Source organism: Martes martes (assembly GCF_963455335.1).
Source record: "Martes martes genome assembly, chromosome: 1".
Taxonomy (NCBI): domain Eukaryota; kingdom Metazoa; phylum Chordata; class Mammalia; order Carnivora; family Mustelidae; genus Martes; species Martes martes.
This window is the reverse complement of record NC_137888.1, coordinates 172104871-172126075: the sequence shown is the minus strand read 5'-3', so window position 1 is coordinate 172126075 and position 21205 is coordinate 172104871. Positions and strand designations below refer to the sequence as shown.

The 21205-nt window shown below is 38.9% G+C and overlaps 1 protein-coding gene and 1 pseudogene across 2 annotated transcripts in view; both read left to right on the top strand.

Moving 5' to 3' along the window:
* Nucleotides 1-468: 468 nt before the first annotated feature.
* LOC308351887 (latexin) lies at nt 469-1137 on the top strand (the record flags this gene model as incomplete). The annotated part of the gene is made up of 1 exon (XM_080817851.1): nt 469-1137. The coding sequence occupies one exon, from the start codon at nt 469-471 to the stop codon at nt 1135-1137; it is 669 nt and encodes a 222-aa protein (XP_080673977.1).
* An 8643-nt stretch (nt 1138-9780) lies between these two features.
* Nucleotides 9781-21205, top strand: part of LOC308348362 (small ribosomal subunit protein uS2B-like) — a 28423-nt pseudogene continuing 16998 nt past the window's right edge. Inside the window, exons 1-4 of the transcript in view lie at nt 9781-9865; nt 11390-11638; nt 12427-12542; nt 14945-15071. The product of the transcript in view is annotated as a small ribosomal subunit protein uS2B-like (transcript). The remainder of the gene's footprint in view (nt 9866-11389; nt 11639-12426; nt 12543-14944; nt 15072-21205) is intronic.

The following is a 21205-nucleotide window of genomic DNA, read 5'->3' as shown; positions in this document are numbered from 1 at the left end:
TACTTTGGTGTAGTTTTCTTTCTGTTTATTCTGCTTGGGACTCATTGAACTACTTAGATCAGAAGACTGAAAGATATTCTTTAACTTTGGAGATTTTTCACCTATTACTATTTTTTTTTTATGTACCTGTCCCATCCTTTCTTTCTGGAACTCCAATTATATATGTTAAACTTCCTGTGGTCCCAGAAGCTCATTTATTGTCTGTTAATTACATTTAAAACTTTTTTTTTTTCTCTCTGTACTTCAGTTTAATAGTTTCTACTGCTGTGTCTTCAAGTTCTATGATCACTTTTTCAGGGGTGGGGGGTGAAGAGTGTGATTCACTTGCTGTTAATTTTTCCTTTCTGAAATGGCATTTCTATATTTTAGAAGTTCCATCTGGGCAGCTACCCGGCAGAAGGCTGAACCAGCGGTGCGCTGGGAACGTTTGGTCCCTGCAACTTGAGCAGCCATCAGCTCCCACCAAGAATGGAAATCCCCCCGACCCATTTCCCAGCCTCCAGGGCAGCCTCGGTGGCGGAGAACTGCATCAACTACCAGCAGGGGACCCCCCACAAGGTGTTTCTGGTGCAGACTATCAAACAAGCCAGCATGGAGGATATTCCGGGAAAAGGACACAAGTATTGCCTTAAATTTTCTGTGGAAGAAATTATCCAAAAACAAGTTACACTGAACTGTACAGCAGAAGTACTTTATCCTCTAATGGGACAAGATACTGCACCAGAAGTCAACTTCACATTTGAAGGAGAAATTGGAAAGAACCCAGATAAAGAAGATAACACATTTTATCAAAGACTCAAGTCCATGAAAGAACCACTTGAAGCACAAAATATTCCAGACAGTTTTGGAAATGTATCTCCAGAAATGAAGCCAGTTCAACACTTAGCCTGGGTTGCTTGTGGTTATATAATATGGCAGAATTCTACCGAAAACACATGGTATAAAATGGTAAAAATTCAAACTGTCAAGCAAGTGCAAAGAAATGATGATTTCATTGAGTTAGACTACACCATTCTACTTCATGACATTGCATCTCAGGAGATTATTCCTTGGCAAATGCAAGTTCTCTGGCACCCGCAGTATGGTACTAAAGTCAAACATAACAGCCGTCTGCCAAAGGAAGCACAACTAGAATAACAGAAGACCCTAACACTGACATGTCAACATACTTACTGATGATGTGTGTATGCCAGTCTTCACTGATACCTAGCTTATGGGGTCAAGCAAATCCCAAAATGTCACTTTGTATAAATGTCTTCATGACAGTATAGAACTACACAGATTCCATAATAGAGACTCACATGATGTAAAAGTGTTCCAACACTAACAGTGGTATGTATATCCCATAATAAAAAGCTTCAATTCCGGCCAAAAAAAAAAAAAAAAGAAGTTCCATCTGATACTTCTTAAATATCTTCCATTTATCCTTTTACTACATTCACATTTTCATTTAAATCTGAGGACATTTACTAGAGCTATTTTAAAATCTTTGTCTGCTCATTCCATTGTTTCTAACATTCCTAGATCTGATTCTACCTAATGATTATGAGTCACAATTTCCTGCTATTTAAAATGTCTAATAATTTTTTCTTAGATAATGGACTTTAAAAATTTTATATTATTGAGTGTCTGGATTTTGATGCATTTCTTTGAAGAGTGTTGAAGTTTCTTTTGGTAGGCAGTTAACATTGCTTGCAAATGGACCTGATCTTTTCAACATTTATTCTTCTGTTCTGTTAAGGTAGGTCAAGAATACTCTTTATTTAAAGTTAGTTTAGTCCTACTACTAAGACATAACTCTTGTGGTGTCTTTAATGATATGCTGGGTATTCAATGAAGTCTCTCCAATGTGACTGGTTGGAACTAAAACAGCTTCCAGGCTGTGTGAGATCAGGAAACCATGTAGCTCACCACTACCCAGTCACTCCATTGTCCATCACTGTGAAATTTCACCATAAGCGTTTACATCTTAGTATCCAGCAATGATTCAAGGGGAATACTATGCAGATTTTTGGAGCTGTCTTTCTGCATAATTCTCTCCTCTCTGGCACTCTGTACCACAAATTCCAGTTCCCTGTCCTACAAAAATTCCAACATTTTTCTTTTCAACTAAGCAATACCACTGGGCTTTGTTTTGACTCCCCATCTCTGAGATACAGGGCATAAAGTGCCTGGAAGCAAAAGCTGGAATAATCTTTTTTTCTTTTTTTTAAGATTTTTATTTATTTATTTGACAGACAGAGATCACAATAGGCAGAGAGGCAGGCAGAGAGAGGAGGAAGCAGGCTCCCTGCTGAGCAGAGAGCCCAATGCAGGACTCGATCCCAGGACCCCGGGACCATGACCTGAGCTAAAGGCAGAGGCTTTAACCCACTGAGCCACCCAGGCGTCCCAAGCAGGAATAATCTTAAGGCTCATCATTTTTTTTTTCTCTCTCTCTTTTCTCAGTCAACATACACCTATGCTGCCTGTTGTCCACTCTCCAAAAAGCATTATTTTATGTTTTGTACAGTTTTCCAGTTTGTTTTTTTAAGTAGGATAATAAGAGTAGACCTAGAAGGACTTGAAAGGGATTTCCAAGTCTTCATTCTATGGTTCAGAGAGAGGTTGTGACACACCCAAGGTTACACAGCTACCAATAGCAGCCTTAAGCTTAGAAACTATGTTTCCTAATTCTAAATCCAATACCTTTCTATTCCATCATGCTGTGACCTACAAAATGCCTAATAGAAGGTGGTATATTAGCTTCCTAGAGCTATTGTAGCAAATTACCACAAATAGGTGGCTCAAAATAATGGAAAGGTATTATCTTACAATTTTGGAGACCAAGAATCTAAATCCAGGTGTGAGCAAGCTTCTAGAAGCTCTGAGGCAGCATCTTTTCCATAACTCTCTCCTAGCTTGTGGTGACTGCTACAATCATTGTGTCCCTGGGGTTATAGGCAAATCACTCCAATCTCTGCCTCACTCTTCTTATGGTCTTATCCACAGGTACTAGAGTTAGGTCTTGCATATATCTTTTTATGGATGGCTACATTCAACTCAATACAGGTGGGAAAGGGGAAAGGTAAATAATACAGCCAAACTCACATAATACAGTTTGGAAATGTTTGTCTCATATAAACACAAATATTGAGAATGACCCAAGCTGGTGTATTTTGGAGAATTTGAAAGGGTTTCCAGGTAGAGCCCAAAAGTCATGAGGAAAAAAAATACAAAATTAGATTGGTAATGTCCCGTTTCATTTAAGGACAATTATGTTACTGGCTCACACCTTTTTACAACACTTTCTGTATTATGCACTTAACACTACTATTAATTTAGCCAAATCACCCAGATGTAACAAGTAATAACTGTTTTCACTTAATTTAACCTCTCCTTTCTCTAATAACCCTATCAGTCATGACTAGAGTTCTGAATCCTGAAAATAGTGACATGTAGAAGAAATAAATTGCTGACAAGGCTTTACATGACAGGAAGCTTGTCATCACTGTAATTGTATTCCTTCTTTGCTGAGATGACCCAATGCCATGTTCAGAGCATTTGGGGAGTAAAAAAGAAAGTCTATCATGTGACATCTAATTGTTACTTTACCTATTATTTTCCACTAACCAATAATGTTTGTTTTTCAGCATGAACTCTTTTTTTTTTTTTTTCAGTTTTTTCCAACTTTCTTGGTAGGTTCAGGTGGTACATTGTGAGACAAAAGCAAAAACAATAGAGAATCATCTCACCAAAAACCAAATAAATAAATAAATAAATACCAAAAGGCATCATGATGGAACAGTAAAGGCACTTTGTTAAAACATCATTCCAACATGAATAATTTGACAGTGTTAATTTGTAAAGAAAAAGATATATAGAATAGATACCACCCTGAGATCCTTAAACAATGCTCTGAAACTTCATTTGCTACAAACACATCCACTACATTGCAGTTGGGAATTCACTTTTCAACCCAAAAATTTCAACTGGGTTAAAAGTCCTATTGGCTATTGAGTAGTGGCCATCAATTTGGTTTCTTATTCTCTTCCCATAGCTTTTATTATCAGACTAATATCCAAATTTATTTCTCCAGTGTCAACTTCTCTGATCTTCAGACTTAGAATTAACAGTCTTATTTGTGTGTTTCACAGGTATCTCAAGCTTAACATGTACAAATGCAAACTTTTAATTCCCATCCTTGCCTCTACAAATCTACTCCTGAATTGTTTTCCAACTACTAGATGAAACTACCATCTTACCAGTTCCTCCATCCAGAATCCAAGATGTCAGCCTTGAATTGATGTCTTCCCTTTACCTTTGTACTACAGCCAACCCATCAATGAGACCCCTAAGTAGATCTCAAAAAAGTCTCCATCTATTTTCACTGCCACCTACACAGTGTAAGGCACCAACACGAACAGATTATCTCCTAAATGGTCTCTCTATTCTGATTTTCCCTCTTCTAATTCATTTGCCACACAGTACCCAGGTGATCTATTAAAAAGTTCTGTTTTAATCAAATCCAAATTCCTCATTATTGCTTACAAGGTCAGATATTATTTGGCCCCTTAGTTCCTTCCCCAACTTCACTGCATGCCAGCCTCTCCCTCAACCACTCTGCTGTAGCTATACTGACCTCTTAAATTTCTCAAACACACCACAGTCTTTCTACTTCAGGGCCTTTGCAGATTCTACTCCCTTTGTCAAGAGGAATCTTCTCTCCATGCTAAAATGCTAGTCCCTTTTATACCTCAGGGCTTGTAGTAAACATCACTTATAAGTCTCTACTTCTAAGGCCTCTGTTCACTCATCTAAACTAGGCTTTAGCTTCCTTTTGCTCCTTTCTATAGCAGCACTTTATTCCCTTTATAGCACTTATTACCACTTGTAATCACTTATTTGTTTATTGAGTATTATCCATCATGTGTCTTTCAGTTAAATATTAACAAGAATCAAATCTGTCTTTTCTACTGCTTCACCCTTGTATCACTTGCAACCAGCACACGGCAGGTACCCTGTTCTCTGAATTGATGAAAATGAGGGACACTTAACAGCACTGTTCTTTCTACCCAAAAAGGACACAAAAGACTATGAGCTTCCATTCTATGTAAACATATTCACCAAGATAAAAGGAATGTCACAATAGAGGATAGCTAAAATATTGAAGGTTGTCAACTATTATTCTCTAGAGATCTTTCTTAAACAGTGTCCCATCCATCAAGGGTGAATTAAATTCAGCCCTACTTGAAGACAGAATGAAATGACTTCACCCAGCCCCTTATGAACTTATGATTTTATGAAAAATCCATAAGCTCTCATCCTTCCAGCACACTGATAACTAGGTAATTACCCTTTTGATAAAAAAGGAACCCTTTTTATATCTATCCTCATTGAATTACAGACCTCAAAATTGAATTGGAGTCTAATAGACATCAAACACCACTACTTACCAGTTCCCAGCAAAGATGAGAGATAATTTGTAGTGGTATCTGGGGACTCAGGGACAGTGCTGTCAGCATGTCCTTCTTGCCTTCTCCAGTGACTCCTCGCTGTGAGCCCTAAGTGTACAGTATCAGTTAAGTGCCCTCCTCAGTTTGTGAATCAGTCCCTAACAAAACAGAAGAAGTAGTAGTTGCCTCACCTTGTCTGTTCATGGATTTTGAAATTAAGCCATTAAGTTGAAGATTTGTATAGATTCACTTTGAGATGCAACTTTCACCATTCCTACCATGTTAACCAAGGTCAGAGGGCTTTTTCCTGACAACACTTCAGTTCCCATACTGCAGTGGACCTGTCCCAGAATCCCAATTTGTTTTCCAGTGTCTTGACAGCCGTGTAAGACCCTGTCCACACTCTCTGATTACTGAATGAGCACTTACATCAACAGACTGATTACTGGAATCATATCATTAACTTCCCACTTGATTGTACCCAGAACCCACAATATGTATGTCTTCCCCATCACCCTACAGTTTATTGACACTGCTCAGTTATCAGTACTGGATCAGACTAAGTTCTCACTAGTTAGCTGCCCCATTCCATGGCCATGGCTATTACTCTTACTCCTAGATTTTCTTGCCTAACATCCTATTTTTAGGGGCTCAGACCACAGACATTTATAGTTGAGCCTATCCAAACTCTCACGCCCACACTTGTACCTGGTCTCTCCATATTAATCTCCTGTGATTTCTTTTCATCCAACTGTCTGTTTGGAGGCATAATCCTATAAACCTTTACCTTCTGGACATTAGCATTGGAAAACTTCATTATTTTTAGTTAAGATACAACAGAGTGACAAACATAGCTTCAAAAGCTGAACAACTTCTTTCCCCTTGAGAATTTTTGCACAACTTTCCATATTCGGTACCCAAAGACATTTCTTTTCTCTCTCTGCTAACATGGAGTACAGCAAGGTTACATTGGCTAATAAAAGCTCTCTGCTGACAAAAGACGCTTTTGAAAAGTCACTCAAAAAGGGAGCACTGTTGATAGCTTTATTAAAATAAAATGCCACATCTTTGTGAAGTTAAAAGTCTGTAGATTGTGGTTAAAAGTCTGGTCAGCTCTAAATACAATGGAAAGTCTTTGAAGAACCATGTTTTTCTCAAACTGGCCTCACTATACATAACAGCTAGAATATAAATCCACACTATTCCAGTCCATCTATCATTTCTTTTCCATGTCATGAAGGGGCTCCCATGTGAAGAAGAAATCTACAGAATTAAATGAGACAGGTTCTATTCTGAACACCAATTAATAGAAGTTATGGAAATCATGATATCAAAACAACATGCAAGTTAAAACAATAGTTAAGTACCATTTTTGCTCACCACCAGGCAAGAACACTTAAATATGAATATTGGCCAGTATACAAGGAAATGGTATTCTCATACACTGTTACTGTGAAGTGTGTTTGTGCAGCCTTTCCAATAGACATTTTGATAATATGTATCAAAATGTAAAATACAGATAATCTTAAACTCAGTGATTCCTCTTCAAGGTATCCTAGAGAGATAATTACACATGTGTGGAAAGGGACCCTTATAAGGACGCTCACTATACAATGTTCATAACAGTAAAAATATTGAGACTCACCAAAATGCCCATCATCAGGGGAATGGTTACATGTATATCTATTTGGCAATTGAAATAATCAGGTAGGTTTACATGTACAATGTTTGGGAAAGATAGTTACACACAACGCAAACAATATAATCTATATGTATAAAAGAGAAACCTATTTAAATCTTTACATATATAAATACAAGCACAAAAATAAATATATATTTATTTCAATGTATGCAAAAAAGTTGTGAAGAAAATATTTATAAATCATATATCTGAAAAGAATATATTAAGAATGCTTACAACTCAATAAAAGGACAAGTAGCCAATTTAAAAATAGACAAAGCATTTGAATAAACATTTCTCCAAAGAAGATATACAAATGGATAACAAGTACATGAAAGATGCTCAAGATTACTAGTCATTATGGAAACATAACTCAAAACCACAATGAGATAACACTTCACATTCACTACAATGACATAGTGAAAAGCAAAGACAAGAACAAGTGGTGACAAAGATGTAGAAAAATTGGAATCCTCATTCATCGGGAATTGAATTGGTGGGAATTGAAATGGTGCAGCTGCCATGGAAAACAGTTTAGCAGTTCTTCAACCCATTAAACATAGAGTCACCACATGACCCAGCAGTTGCACTCCTAGGCACATACCCAAGGGAACCAAAAACATATGTCTACACAAAAATTTGTGCAGGGATGTTCATAAAGTATTATTCTTAACAGTCAGAAAGTGGAAGCAACCCAAATTTCTTTCCATTGATAGACAGATAAACAAAATATGTTCTATCTAAAATTAGAATATTATTGTGCCCTAAAAGGAAAGCAGAACTGATACCTGGTGCCAAATGGAGGAGCCTGGAAAACAGTATCCTAAATCATAGAAGTTAGACATAAAATGCTTCTTGTATGATTTCATTTACAGGAAATATCCAGAATAGGCGAATTCACCAAGACAGAAAGTACATTAGTGGTTATTAAGGGCTGACGGGGAGCAAAAAGTGGGGAGTGACTGCTAATGACTAAAATGTTCTAACATTAGATACTGGTGATGGTTTCATAACTGTGAAAATGCTAAGAATTGTCAAACTGTACATTTTAAAGGAGTGAATTTTATTGTATGTGGATTGTATCTCAATAAAGCTGTTATTTTAAATAAATAAATAATTTTTTAAAAGCCTTGAAGAATATCCACCAACTTAATAACAGTGGTTACCTTGGCAGAAGGGATTAATATACATTTTCAAGGATAAGAATGGATTCCTGTATTTCTTATTACTATATAATTTAACATGTATTGAAAAAAGGGAAGAAAAAGTCAGAAGAAGCACTCAGAATGGTGCTGTAATAAGAGAAATGCATAGAAGTGTCTTTTACCCTTCTTGATTTACAACCTAAGAACAGATACACATTGCTGAAAATAAGCTCTGCTTTTGAACACTTTTCTAGGCTCTGGGTATATAAAAATGCATGAATTATGTTCTTTTTTCTTCCATGAATTGATGGGATACACAGAGAGAGAGATAAGTACACAGTCAATTGTTAAATCATGTGATAAACGCACAGTAATAGCATGGACATCTAGCTATGGAAGCACAGGAGCAGGGACCCCCCGGAGAAGAGCTGAACTTTAAAAAATATGCAGAAGTTAGCCAGGCAGAGAAGAGGTAAAGGCAGACAGCCAGCAAAAACAGTGTGGGCAAAAGCCTGCAGGGGTGCTGGGGCATGGAGTGTTTAGAGAAGAGTGAACACCAGCAGCTACGGCTGTCATAGATGTTTTGTGGGGGAGATTCTTGCAGATGGAAGGTAGGCTGGAATCAGACTGAAAAGGTGTTTAAATAATGCCTCGCTGAGGAATTAGGACATCATTGTGTAGGCAAGGGAAAGGAGCAAAGGAAAGGAGCAGACCAGATAGAAAGACAAGTGAGACAGGGAACCAAGTCAGAAAAATTCCTGACGTAACCAGGCAGGAGAGAGGGGCTTGGGAACTAGAGCTGGGGCAGGGGCAGTGAAGAGTGAGGTCAGATTCAAGAAATATTTCAGAGATAGAACAGGCAAGACTCTGGGACTGACTGGTGTGGGAAGGGAAAAGAGGTGTGGCAATGACTCCCGAAAGCCATTAGTTGTCAGAGAATATATACAAAGATTCTACTCAGGCTTGATGGCCCCTCAGGAAATAAAGCGGGGATGGAAAGAAGGGCTCCATAGCCAATAAAAGAAAATATGCCCTGGACTTTGCATGCTTCTAGATAGACAGGCCCTCCCGAGCACCAGCTGTTGTGACATCACCTGCTATAGCAAAGAGTATTTAACTTGTATTCTATACACACTTGGTTGTAGGCTAGGCACTGTGTCAAGTATTTCACAGGCATAATTTCATGAATCCTCAGGACACCCCTCGTAGAGAAAGAAAATGGAGGTCTATTGATTTTGAAAAAAGGCGGTTCAAACCCAGGCAGCCTGACTTCAGAGGCCAAGGTTCTTTTCTCTTTTCTCTCTCTCTCTCTCTCTCTTTTTTTTTTTAAGATTTTACTTATTTATCTAAGAGAGACCAATAGCAGGGAAAGAGAGGGGGCAGAGGGAGAAGACTTCCTGCTGAGCAGGGAATGCAACATGGAGCTGACACAGGGCTCAATCCCAGGACCCCAGGATCATAACCTGAGCCAAAGGCAGATGCTTAACTGACTGAGCCACCCAGGTGCCCCTGGAGGGCAATGGTCTTAACCACTGTACTATCTTCTGACAAAGATGCCTCCAAGAGAATGAGTTATGCAGCTTTACTTGCTCGCTTCCAACAAAGTAAGGTCAGATTATAAACTTATCCTCCTTCCCCTCTCACCAGATACAAAGCACATCCAGACCATCCATTACATCCTCTCGGTGAGACTGAAGTAACTCTTCAATCCTGGTTGTGACTTCCAGGATGCTTGCAGTGGCCACATGAAGCAGGCACATCCATCATAGAGTGGATGGCTAGATGGCTCGCTGGGGGATCTAGGCAATACTAAAGTGTCTTCCAAAGTAAACACCAGGTCTTAATACATGGAGACTCAGAGACTCACTACAGTAATCATAGGTTGTTTTTTTTTTTTTTACCACTTAGCCTATATTGCCACTTTTCTGTTAACATCAACCAGGTTTTCTTCTTGGGATGCATACAAGCTCTCCACTCAGTCCATATGGTTGGAGTGGATGTACTCCACCTTTCCTTTCAAAGGGGAGCATGTGACTCAGAGTGGACCCCACAGAGCATCTCTCCTCCTTTGCCCCAGGACTTGGTCCTGAGTTAGGCATGTGATGCAATTCAGCCCAGTGATAGTCAGGCCCAGGATACTTTTTCAAATTTACCAATAAGAAAAAGTTTTCTGTTTCCTGTGTTTGGACCTATAAGGAAGAATGTTTGGAGTTTCTAGGCACATCAATATGGCCAGACTCTGTTTGAGCTGGTTAGCCAAAATGGAGGGATGAAGCGTTGCAAAATAAAAACAAGGAAAACTTGAGTTCCTAAATCAAGCCATTCCTGAAACCTAAGTTGAGCTTTTCTTTAGGTTATACAAGTCAATACATCCCCCTTGCTATTTGAGCTATTTTGAATTTCTGACATCTGCAAGCAAACCAAAATATCACAAGAAAGAAAAATCTAAAACACCTGCCTCAATAACAACTAGGAAATGCCGAGTAGGTATTTAGCTAGATTTCCCGCAAAAGAAACATTCAAAGGTGGCTGCTACTTCCAAGGCAATTTCTGCCAAGATCTGCCTAGAAGAAGCAGTAATGTAAGAGCTGTCACATCCCGAGACACTTAGCATTGGCCTTGTAAATAGTACATTACACAGAGCATCTGTGGGGCATAAGCAACAAAAGAGAAGGTTAAAAAAATCTCTGTGCACATAGCATGGACCTGCTGTCGGCCCAACTTTCTTCTACGCTGACATCTTGCATGAGGTTCCTCTCTCTCTCTCAGAATGTCCTCCCTATTCAAGCCCAGCTGTTCTAATCCCAGCCATTTTGAAGATTCAACTCTAGATTCACCTATTCCAAGGAATCTTCTCTGGTCAGTGCACCCTTTATTGGCATCTTCTTTGAGTTCCTATAATGCTTAGACCTAGTACCTCCTCCATGGAGGAGGGCAAAAGAGTTGAATTTGCCTTTTTAGCTTGGGAAAATGTTCCCAAGGCTGGTTTTCCATATGTGCTGCAAGCCCACTAGGAGGGCACTAGAAGAGGAATTGGGAGCTTTTGTCAAGTCTACACATGGTGTGGATTTTAATATTGAAAGGAGAGGTTGATCTTTAATATTCTACAACTTTGCAACTCTGAAAAGGGCTTCCTGGAGAAGGACAAGTGCTCACCATTAGCCAAGGATGTGGATACTCAGGCCTTGATACAGAGGTTTTTGTGGCTTCCTTCATTTCTGCCATGGGTTGTGAGTTAATGCAGAATTGCAGGTGCAAAAACTGTAAGATGCCTTCCAGAAGTGATGCTAAAAGTGAGGCTAAATGTTCAGGAGTTGAGAGCTCAGAAAACCAGACTCCAGCAGACATTAAAGTGTCTCTGAGAAATGCTCTGATAGGCGAGTCCCCTGGGAGCACTCTCAACCAGTAACACTCCTGACAAGAGACACTAAGGAGAGCAGCTCCTGACACTGTGGCCACAAACATAGCAAAATCCTTTGTCTAGAATTGCCTTTGCAAAGAGCAGCTAGACCAGCTAGAGAGTCTGACTGGGCAACATTTCCCAGCAGTGGCTCAGCCTCTTGGCCCTTCCAGAACAAGAGGCTATATGGCATTGTGTTCAAGATAATGGGCCATGGACTGACAGACTTGGGTTGTTATAATAGCTCTGTCCCTGTCTATTGTGTGACCTTGGGGGAAATCTCTTAATCACTCTAAGCCCCATTTTTTAAAATCACTCATAAAATATGAATAATACTATCAACTTACAAAGGTCTGGAGCAGATAAAATGTGATACTGCACATCAAGTGTTTAACTCTGCCTGGCACAAGTTAAATTGCTAAGTGTTAGGCATCATCACCATTATTGTCATTATCCAGAAGACTGTGGGGATTAGAAACTGTTGAGTGTCTCAAGATGCCATTCATCACTGAGAAGACAGGATAATAAATTCTTTTCCAGAAACCCAGAGCAGTTTCAGGTTCAGGCTCAGTTTAGAGCTCAGAGACCCTATGTTGTAGAGACCTCAGATTCCTAATGAAAGACGTGGCTTATAAAGGAAGGTAATAGAGTTTCTGTCTTGAATTGTTTGTTAATTTTATGCTTTAATTTTGTTATGCCCTAATTTTGTTATCCAGTTAGATATAAACCTTTATGAAACAAATTTCACTTCTTTTTCTATAAAAGGGTCTAAATCAAGGTTAAAGGCCCTCATTGACTGGCTGATTGGCACCAATGGCCCAAAGTGGGTAGCCACAGTCATTTACACAGTGTCAGAAAATATTGCACATTATCAGCAATGTGTGAGAAGAAGAGACTCAGAGGTTAAACAGAGAATATGGCACCATAACAATTCTATAAAAATATTACATATCAGGAGTCTTAAAAATACTCATAGTCTTTTCCATTATAATTCTATTTCTAGGAAATTATCCTAACAAAATAATCTAGTGAGTAGAAGAAATTTTATGTGGAAAGTCACTGTTTTAAAACAACCTACATAACAATAGACTTATTATGTAAACTATGGATCTTCTTTCATGTAAAGTACCCATTAAAAACAATGCTTAAATACCACCTCAAACCAGTCAGAATGGCCAAAATTAACAAGTCAGGAAATGACAGATGCTGGTGAGGATGTGGAGAAAGGGAAACCCTCCTACACTGCTGGTGGGAATGCAAGCTGGTGTAACCACTCTGGAAAACAGCATGGAAGTTCCTCAAAAAGTTGAAAATAGAGCTACCCTATGATCCAGCAATTGCACTACTGGGTATTAACCCTAAAGATACAAACGTAGTGATCCGAAGGGGCACGTGCACCCGAATGTTTATAGCAGCAATGTCCAGAATAGCCAAACTATAGAAAGAACCTAGATGTCCATCAACAGGTGAATGGATAAAGAAGAGGTGGTATATATACACAATGGAATACAATGCAGCCATCAAAAGAAATGAAATCTTGCCATTTGCGACGATGTGGATGGAACTAGAGGGTATCATGCTTAGCGAAATAAGTCAATTGGAGAAAGACAACTATCATATGATCTCCCTGATATGAGGGAGTGGAGATGCAACCTGGGGGGTTTGGGGGGTAGGAAAAGAATAAATGAAACAAGATGGGATCGGTGGGGGGGGAGACAAACCATAAGAGTCTCTTAATCTCACAAAACAAACTGAGGGTTGCTGGGGGAGGGGGGAATGGGAGAAGGTGGTGGGGTTATGGACATTGGGGAGGGTATGTGCTATGGTGAGTGCTGTGAAGTGTGTAAACCTGGCGATTCACAGACCTGTACCCCTGGGGCTAATAATACATTATATGTTTATAAAAAATTTTAAAAATTAAGAAAAAAAAAACAATGCTTAAGAAGCATTTTAGGGATGCCTGTGTGGCTCAGTTGGTTAAATGTCTGACTCTTGATTTCAGCTCAGGTCATGATCTCAGGGTTATAAGATCAAGCCCTGAGTTGGGCTCCACACTCAGTGCAGAGTCTGCTTGAGATTCTCTCTCTCCTTCTCCCTCTGCTCCTCCCCCTGTGCACTCTCTCTCTTTCTCTCTCTCAAATTAATTAATTAATTAAAATCTTAAAAAAAGAAGTTTTCAAGGCTTAATAAGTGTTTATGATGTAGTGTTCAATGGAAAAAGCTACATGCAAACTATGATCTCAATTATGAGAAAATACACAGAATATTAGCAGTGGTTATTTCTGAGTGATGGGATTTAGGATGGCTTTTATTTTCTTATTTATACCTTCTAGTTTCTGTTTCCCAAATTTTCCACAATAATAATGTATTACTTTTATAATCAGAAAACATGTTGAAATATTATTTCTAAGCACATATGTGCAAAGCCTGGAGCCAGCTGAGGGTAATACTCTACCTAGATCCTGGACCTGGCAATGAGGGGTTAATATAACAGGGTAACAGGATGATAAAGCAGAGAAGTCCAGTGGAGGTGGAAAAGCCCAGCTTTCTACATCTATAGGAGATCGAAACATCCAAAACAAAGACTTCTAAATTCTCCTTTGGAGCAAGGGAAAACCAAGGCCTGGGACTTAAATATTCTCTTCTCGGGGGAGAAGAAAAAAGAAAAAAATCTAGCTCTCTCATTAAAGACACCATCAGTGGGGAGTGATATCACCAAGATGGTGACAGAGGTCATTCCTGATTTTGCTTCCTCTTGCGAGAAAAAGTAACAACTCTTTAAGAACAAGACACTACTGAGAGAACCCTAGAATGTGGAGGTGAGGCTGAAGCACCCCCCCCCCCGCATCATGGAGACGGAGACAGACTACATTAGAAGTGTAAGAGAAGCAGCTACACCCTCACCCAACTGCCTCTCCCCCAGCCCAGCATAGCACCACACTGAGAAGTCTTCCCTGAGTCCCAGCACCTTTGATGGGAAAAGAAAACTCAAGGGGGACAACGAGCACCCCTAGCATTGTGGGTCACTTTGTGGGAGCTACTACTCTGATCTCAAGCCTTGGAAACGGCCGGGGAATCTGCAGGGCTCAACCACTAGAAATCTGACTGTGATGGAGTCAGGAGAGCAGCCAGCAACAATGAGCATATAGATCTTGACAGAACTAGTTCATACCTGTAGTGCCCACATAATATTCCCAACCAGTGGCTTTGCTTATCTGCAGAGCCAGGTTGGTGGTACAATCTGATCTGAGAACATAACAGAGTGCAGATTTGATTGTTTCAGATCCCCAAACAGGAGTTTTGCCAGCCCTGGATCCTGGTTTGCCCCTGCCCAGGCAAGAAGCTGAATCATGGCCACAACCCCTGTGGAGAGTGTCTGACCAAAGGTCTGGCTAAAGCACCTGGAAGCAGTATGGCCCAGGGTGCTTGAGCTGAGAGGCAGGTAGGCAAAGCTGACTACCCACAGAGCAAAGCTAGTTGCAGGTGTGAAGGGTTCCCATGTGATGCATAGGCAGGAGGATTCATTCATAGCAAAGGTTGAGGGTATTTCCTGGCCTATCCCAACAAGATGACCTGTTTGGGAAATTGAGAATTGCCTGGAATGTTCCCTCCCTTCCCCACACAGTTCAGGGAACTGAGAGATAGTTCTACCCACTCTTTGGACATCCTAGCTCCAACTGACCAGCAAGCATGTCACTTGGAGGCTGTGTGGTCCAGTGGTCCTAAAGCTGAAAGATGGGCAGCTTTATGGGAAGAGGCCATAGTTTGCACAGCAAAGCCAGTGGAGCTGTTCGGCCAGAAAACCTGGGGCATGAGTCAGTTTGAGTTAGACAACAAAGAGCTTTACTTGCTTCTCCCCCTACACCTGGGCAAGAAAATAAGTTCATAGTCTGGCTCATCCCTCAATACACCCACCAGTCTGTCTGACCAGGGAATCTAACCAGGGCACATAGGAAACTGTATAGTCCATCCAACACCCCTGCTTACAGAGGCACTTAAACAGAGAGCACAGCTTGTGGCTTTCCCCATCTGCAGAGTAAAACCAGTGCCCTCATCTGATTAGGGAATTCAGTGCGCACTCCTGCCTGAATCAGATTCTCAAACAATGAGCCATACAAGCCCTGGGTCCCATCCTGCTAACTTGTCAGGGCAAAGAAACTAATTCAGAGCCCCAACTACTACTGAATATCATACACTTTCCCAACCATCTAGAAAGGCTGATCAGACAATTGAAAGAGCCCATCCTTTAGCCTCACTTGAGTAGGGAACCAAGCCAGCAGTCCTGTCCAACTCTTCTCAGATGATGGCCCATACCCAACCTCTGAATTTGAACAGGTAACTAACCCCCAAACAGACCATAATAGCAGGCCCCACCTGCCCAAAAACATTACCAGCAGACAGGCCCCAAAACTCAAACTGTGCTGATTGGGAAAGATCCATCTCTGCAAATCTGTGAAGTCTAAAAGAGGATCCTAATTACTCAAACGCACTTTTACCAACATGAGGCATCAAGGATCATGAAAAACCAGGTAAATATGACATCACCAAATGAAACTAATAAAGCTCTAATAACTGATCTTAAAAAAAGAATTGCCAGACAAAGAATCCAGAATAATCCTCTTAAAGAAGTTTAATGAACTACAAGAATGCACATAAGTAAATGAAATTAGGAAAATAATTTACAAACAAAACAAGATCAGCAAAGTGACAGAGACCAGCAAATAAACAAACATCCCCGGGGGAAAATACAATAACTGAACTAAAGAAGTCGATCTAAAATTTCAAAAACAGACTTAACCATGCAGAAGAAAGAATGAGAGACCTGGAGAATATAATAGTAGAAAGAATCTGGTCATAGGAGGAAAACAAAATGAATAAAAAAGCATGAAGAACGCCTATAAGACTCATGGGACACCATGAAAAGAAACAATATTCACATTATAGGGAATCCAAATAGAGAAGAGAAAGAGCAAGAGGCAGAAAGTATATTTAAAGCAATAATGGCTGAAAACTTTCCAAACCTGGGGAGAGAAATGGACATCCCAACCAATGAGATCTAAAGGATTCCACATAGGTTGAACCTGAATAGGGCTACACCAAGACACATTTTGATCATTAAAAGTTAAAGACAAATAAAGAATTTTGAAAGCAACAAAAGAAAAGAAAAAATTTACATACAAGGAAACCGCCCCCCATAAGACTTATCAGCAGATTTCTCAACAAAAACACTTCAGGCCAGGAGAGAATGCACTTGCATGTTCAAAATATTGAAAGAAAAAAACAGTCAGCCAAAAATTCTTTACCCAACAAAGATGTCCTTTAGAAATAAAGGAGGATAAAGACTTTCTTGAACAAACAAAATCTGAGGGAGTTCATTACCACCAGACCTACCTTACAAGAAATGCTAGAAGGAATTCCTGAATGAAAATAAAAGGATGCTAACTAACTTCACAAAAACGTTTTAAAAAGGGTACCTCTGGGTAGCTCAGTCCATTAAGCACCTGACTCTTGATTTCAGCTCAGGTCATTATCTCAGGGTTATGAGACTGAGCCTCATGTTGGGTTCTATTCTGGGTGGACAACCTGCTTAAGATTCACTCTCTCTCCATCTGTCCCTCCCCCAACCCCTCTCTTTAAAAAAAAAGGTAGTGCAATCCTCACTGTAATGGTAAATATACTGTGAAAGTTAGATTCTGTAACTTGGTAACAGTGATGGACAACTCATTTATAATTGTAGATTAAAAGTTATAAAAATGAACATAGTAAAAATAACCATAACTACAACAATCTCCTATTAGTTACACAATGTAAAAATATGTACTTTGTAACTCTAATAACCTGAACTATGAGGGGGAGAAGTGAATATGTAAAGTTTGGCAATTCAATTGAAGTTAAGTTATCATCAACTTAAAACCAACTTATACCAAATAGCCAAAGCAATCCTGAAAAAGAAAAGCAAAGTGGGAGGCATCATGATTCTGGACTTCAAGCTTTATTACAAAGCTGTAATCATCAAGACAGAATGGTACTAGCACAAAAACAGACACACATATCAATGGAACAGAATAGAAAACCCAGAAATGGACCCATAACTATATGGTCAACAAAGCAGGAAAGATATCCAATTGAAAAAAAATACAACCTCTTCAAAAAAATGGTGTCAGGAAAACTGGATAGCAACATATAGAAGAATGAAAGTGGACCACTAAAATAAATTCAAAATGGATCAAAGACCTAAATATGAGACAGGAAACCATCAAAATCCTAGAGAAGAACACAGGCAGCAACCTGTGACCTCAGCTGTAGCAACTTCTTACTAGACACATCACTGGAAGCAAGTGAAATAAAAGCAAAACTAAACTACTGGGACTTCATCTAGATAAAAAGTTTCTGCACAGCAAAAGAAACAATCCACAAAACTAAAGGGCAACCTATGGAATGGGAGAAGATATTTGCAAATGACATATTAGATAAAGAGTTAGTATCCAAAATCTATACAGAACTTATCAAACTCAACACCCAAAAAACAAATAACTCAGTTAAGAAATGGGCAGAAGACATGAATAGACATTTTTCCAAAGAAGACCTCCATATGGCTAAAAGACACATGAAAAGATACTCAGCATCACTGATCATCAGGGAAATCAATCCCATTTGCAATAGCATCAATAAACAAAACAAAACAATAAAATACTTAAGAATAAATGTAACAAAGAAGGTGAAAAATTGCTACTCTGAAACAAAAAATTGATGAAAAAGATCAAAGAAGGTACAAATAGGGGCACATGGGTGGTTCAGTTGGTTGAGTGTCTGACTTCAGCTCAGGTCATGATCTCTCGGTCCTCAGACTGGGCCCTGTTCTGGACTCCATGCTCAGTGGGGAGTCTGCTTCTCCCTCTCTCTCTCTCTCTCTCTCTCTCTCTGTCTGCCCCTTGCTCCACTCATGTGCTCTCTCTCTCTCTCAAATAAATAAAATCTTTAAAAATTATTTTAGGGGCACCTGGGTGGCTCAGTGGGTTAAAGCCTCTGCCTTCAGCTCAGGTCATGATCCCAGGGTCCTGGGATTGAGCCCTGCATTGGGCTCTCTGCTCAGCAGGGAACCTGCTTCCTCCCTCTCTCTGCCTGCCTCTCTGCCTACTTGTGATCTCTGTCTGTCAAATAAATAAATAAAATCTTTTAAAAAATAAAATAAAATAAAAAATAAAAAGTATTTTAAAAAGAAGACACAAATTAGAAAGTTATCCCACATTCATGGGTTAGAAGAAGTAATATTGTTACAATATCCATACCACCAAAAGCTATTTATAGAACTAATACAACCCCTATCAAGATTCCATTAGGATTTTTACAGAAATCAAAAAAAATTTATATAGAACCACAAAAGACCTTGAACAGCTAAAGAAATCCTGACAAAGAAGAACAAAGCAGGAAGCATTACAATTTCTGATTTCAAGCTATACTATAAAGCTATGGTAATCAAAACAGGATGGTACTGGCATTAAAAACAGACAAATAAACCAAAAGAAAAGAATTGAAAACCCAGAAATAAACCCAAAGCATATACAATCAACTAATATTTAACAAGGGGACCAAGAATACTCAATGGAGAATAGGCAGTCTCTTTAATAAATGATGGTGAGTTAATCGGATATTCACATGTAAAAGAATGAAACTGCACCCTTATCTTACACTATTCACAAAAAGTAACTTGTGATGGATTAAAGACTTAAATACAATGCCTGAAACCATGAAACTCATAAAAGAAAACAAAAGAATAAAGCTCCTTGACATGGGCCTTGGAAATGACTTTTTGGATGTGACATCTAAAACACAAGAAACAAAAAATAAACAAGTGGGATTACATCAAACTAAAAACTTATTTACAGCAAAAGAGACCATAAACAAAGTGAAAAGAACATACAGAATGAAAAAAAAAATCTGTAAACCATATATCTGATAAGGGACTAATATCCAAAATGTATAAAGAACTGATGGAACTCAATAGCAAAAAATAGCTAAATTAAAAAATGGACACATGATCTGAACAGACATTTCTCCAAAGAATATATACCAAAGGCCAACAGGTATGTGAAAAGATGCTCAACATCACTAGTCATTATGGAAACACAAACAAAAACCCCAATGAGATATCACCTCACACCTGTTAGAATGGCCATCAACCAAAAGATAAGAGGTAACAAAAGCTGGCATGAATGTGGAGAAAAGAGAAACCTTGCACACTGCTGATGGGATTGTAAATTGGTACAGCCACTAGGAAAAAAAAAAAAAAAAAAACAGTATGGAGGACCCTCAAAAATTTAAATTTAGAACTACCATATGACCTAGCAATTCCACTTTTGGAAATATATCCAAAGGAAATAAAAATACTAACAGAGGGTGCCTGGGTGGCTCAGTGGGTTAAGCCTCTGCCTTCAGCTCAGGTCATGATCTCAGGGTCCTGGGATGGAGTCCCACATCGGGCTCTCTGCTCTGGGGGAGCCTGCTTCCTCCTATCTCTCTCTCTCTCTCTCTCTGCCTGCTTCTCTGCCTACTTGTGATCTCTATCAAATAAATAAATAAAATCTTAAAAAAAAAAAAAGATTACCAACCTTCTCATTCACTTTCCTTGCATATATTTAAAAAAAAATACTAACAGAAAGATATCTGCACTGCCACTTTTAAAGCACCATTATTTAAAATAGTCGAGACATGGAAATTATCGAAGTATCCATCAATAGATAAATGGATAAAGATGTTGTGTGTGTGTACATTATTATTCAGCCATTAAAAATGAGGAACTTCAACTTGCAACAACATGGATGACCTTGAAGGCATTATACTAATTACAGTAAGTCAGACAAAGAAAGACAAATACTGCATGATCTTACTTATATGTGGAATCTAAAAAACAAAACAAGCAACAAAAAAACAGAAAAAGAGATCAGATTCGTGGCTACCAGAGGCAGGGTGGTGATGATGAGGAAAAATTGGAGGAAGATGATAGACTTACTGGAAAGCAGTATTTTAAATATTCACTTTATTTCAATACTTCACTGGTGGATTGCATATCTGATAAAGCCATCTCTTTCTACCTGATATACTTGGTTAGCCATGTTTTCTAATAATAAAAAACTAGATGAAAAACAGTTTCTGAGTTATTTCCCTTTTCCTTCAGAGTTTCAAAGTATTTTGGTTGTGAATACTAATAAAATGATTTTTTTTTTCACTTTCTTAGATTCTGGTCATCTGCCTACTAACCAACTCATTAAGAATTCAACTCAACAAAAAAGTTCTTGGAGATAGAACATTAACGTGTCAGTACAGAGAAAACAACATAAAATTACTTTTGCTGATCATAGTTTGAGAAATGTCTAGAGACAGCAAGATGTTTTAAAGATGCTCTCACATCCCTCCTGACCCTAATGATGATTCAGGACACAAACTCAGGATTTCAGCTCCCTTCACTAACACCTAATGATTAAAAGAACAACAACAACAACAACAACAACTCCGTGTATTATTGATGAGAACAGTTAAACAGGTA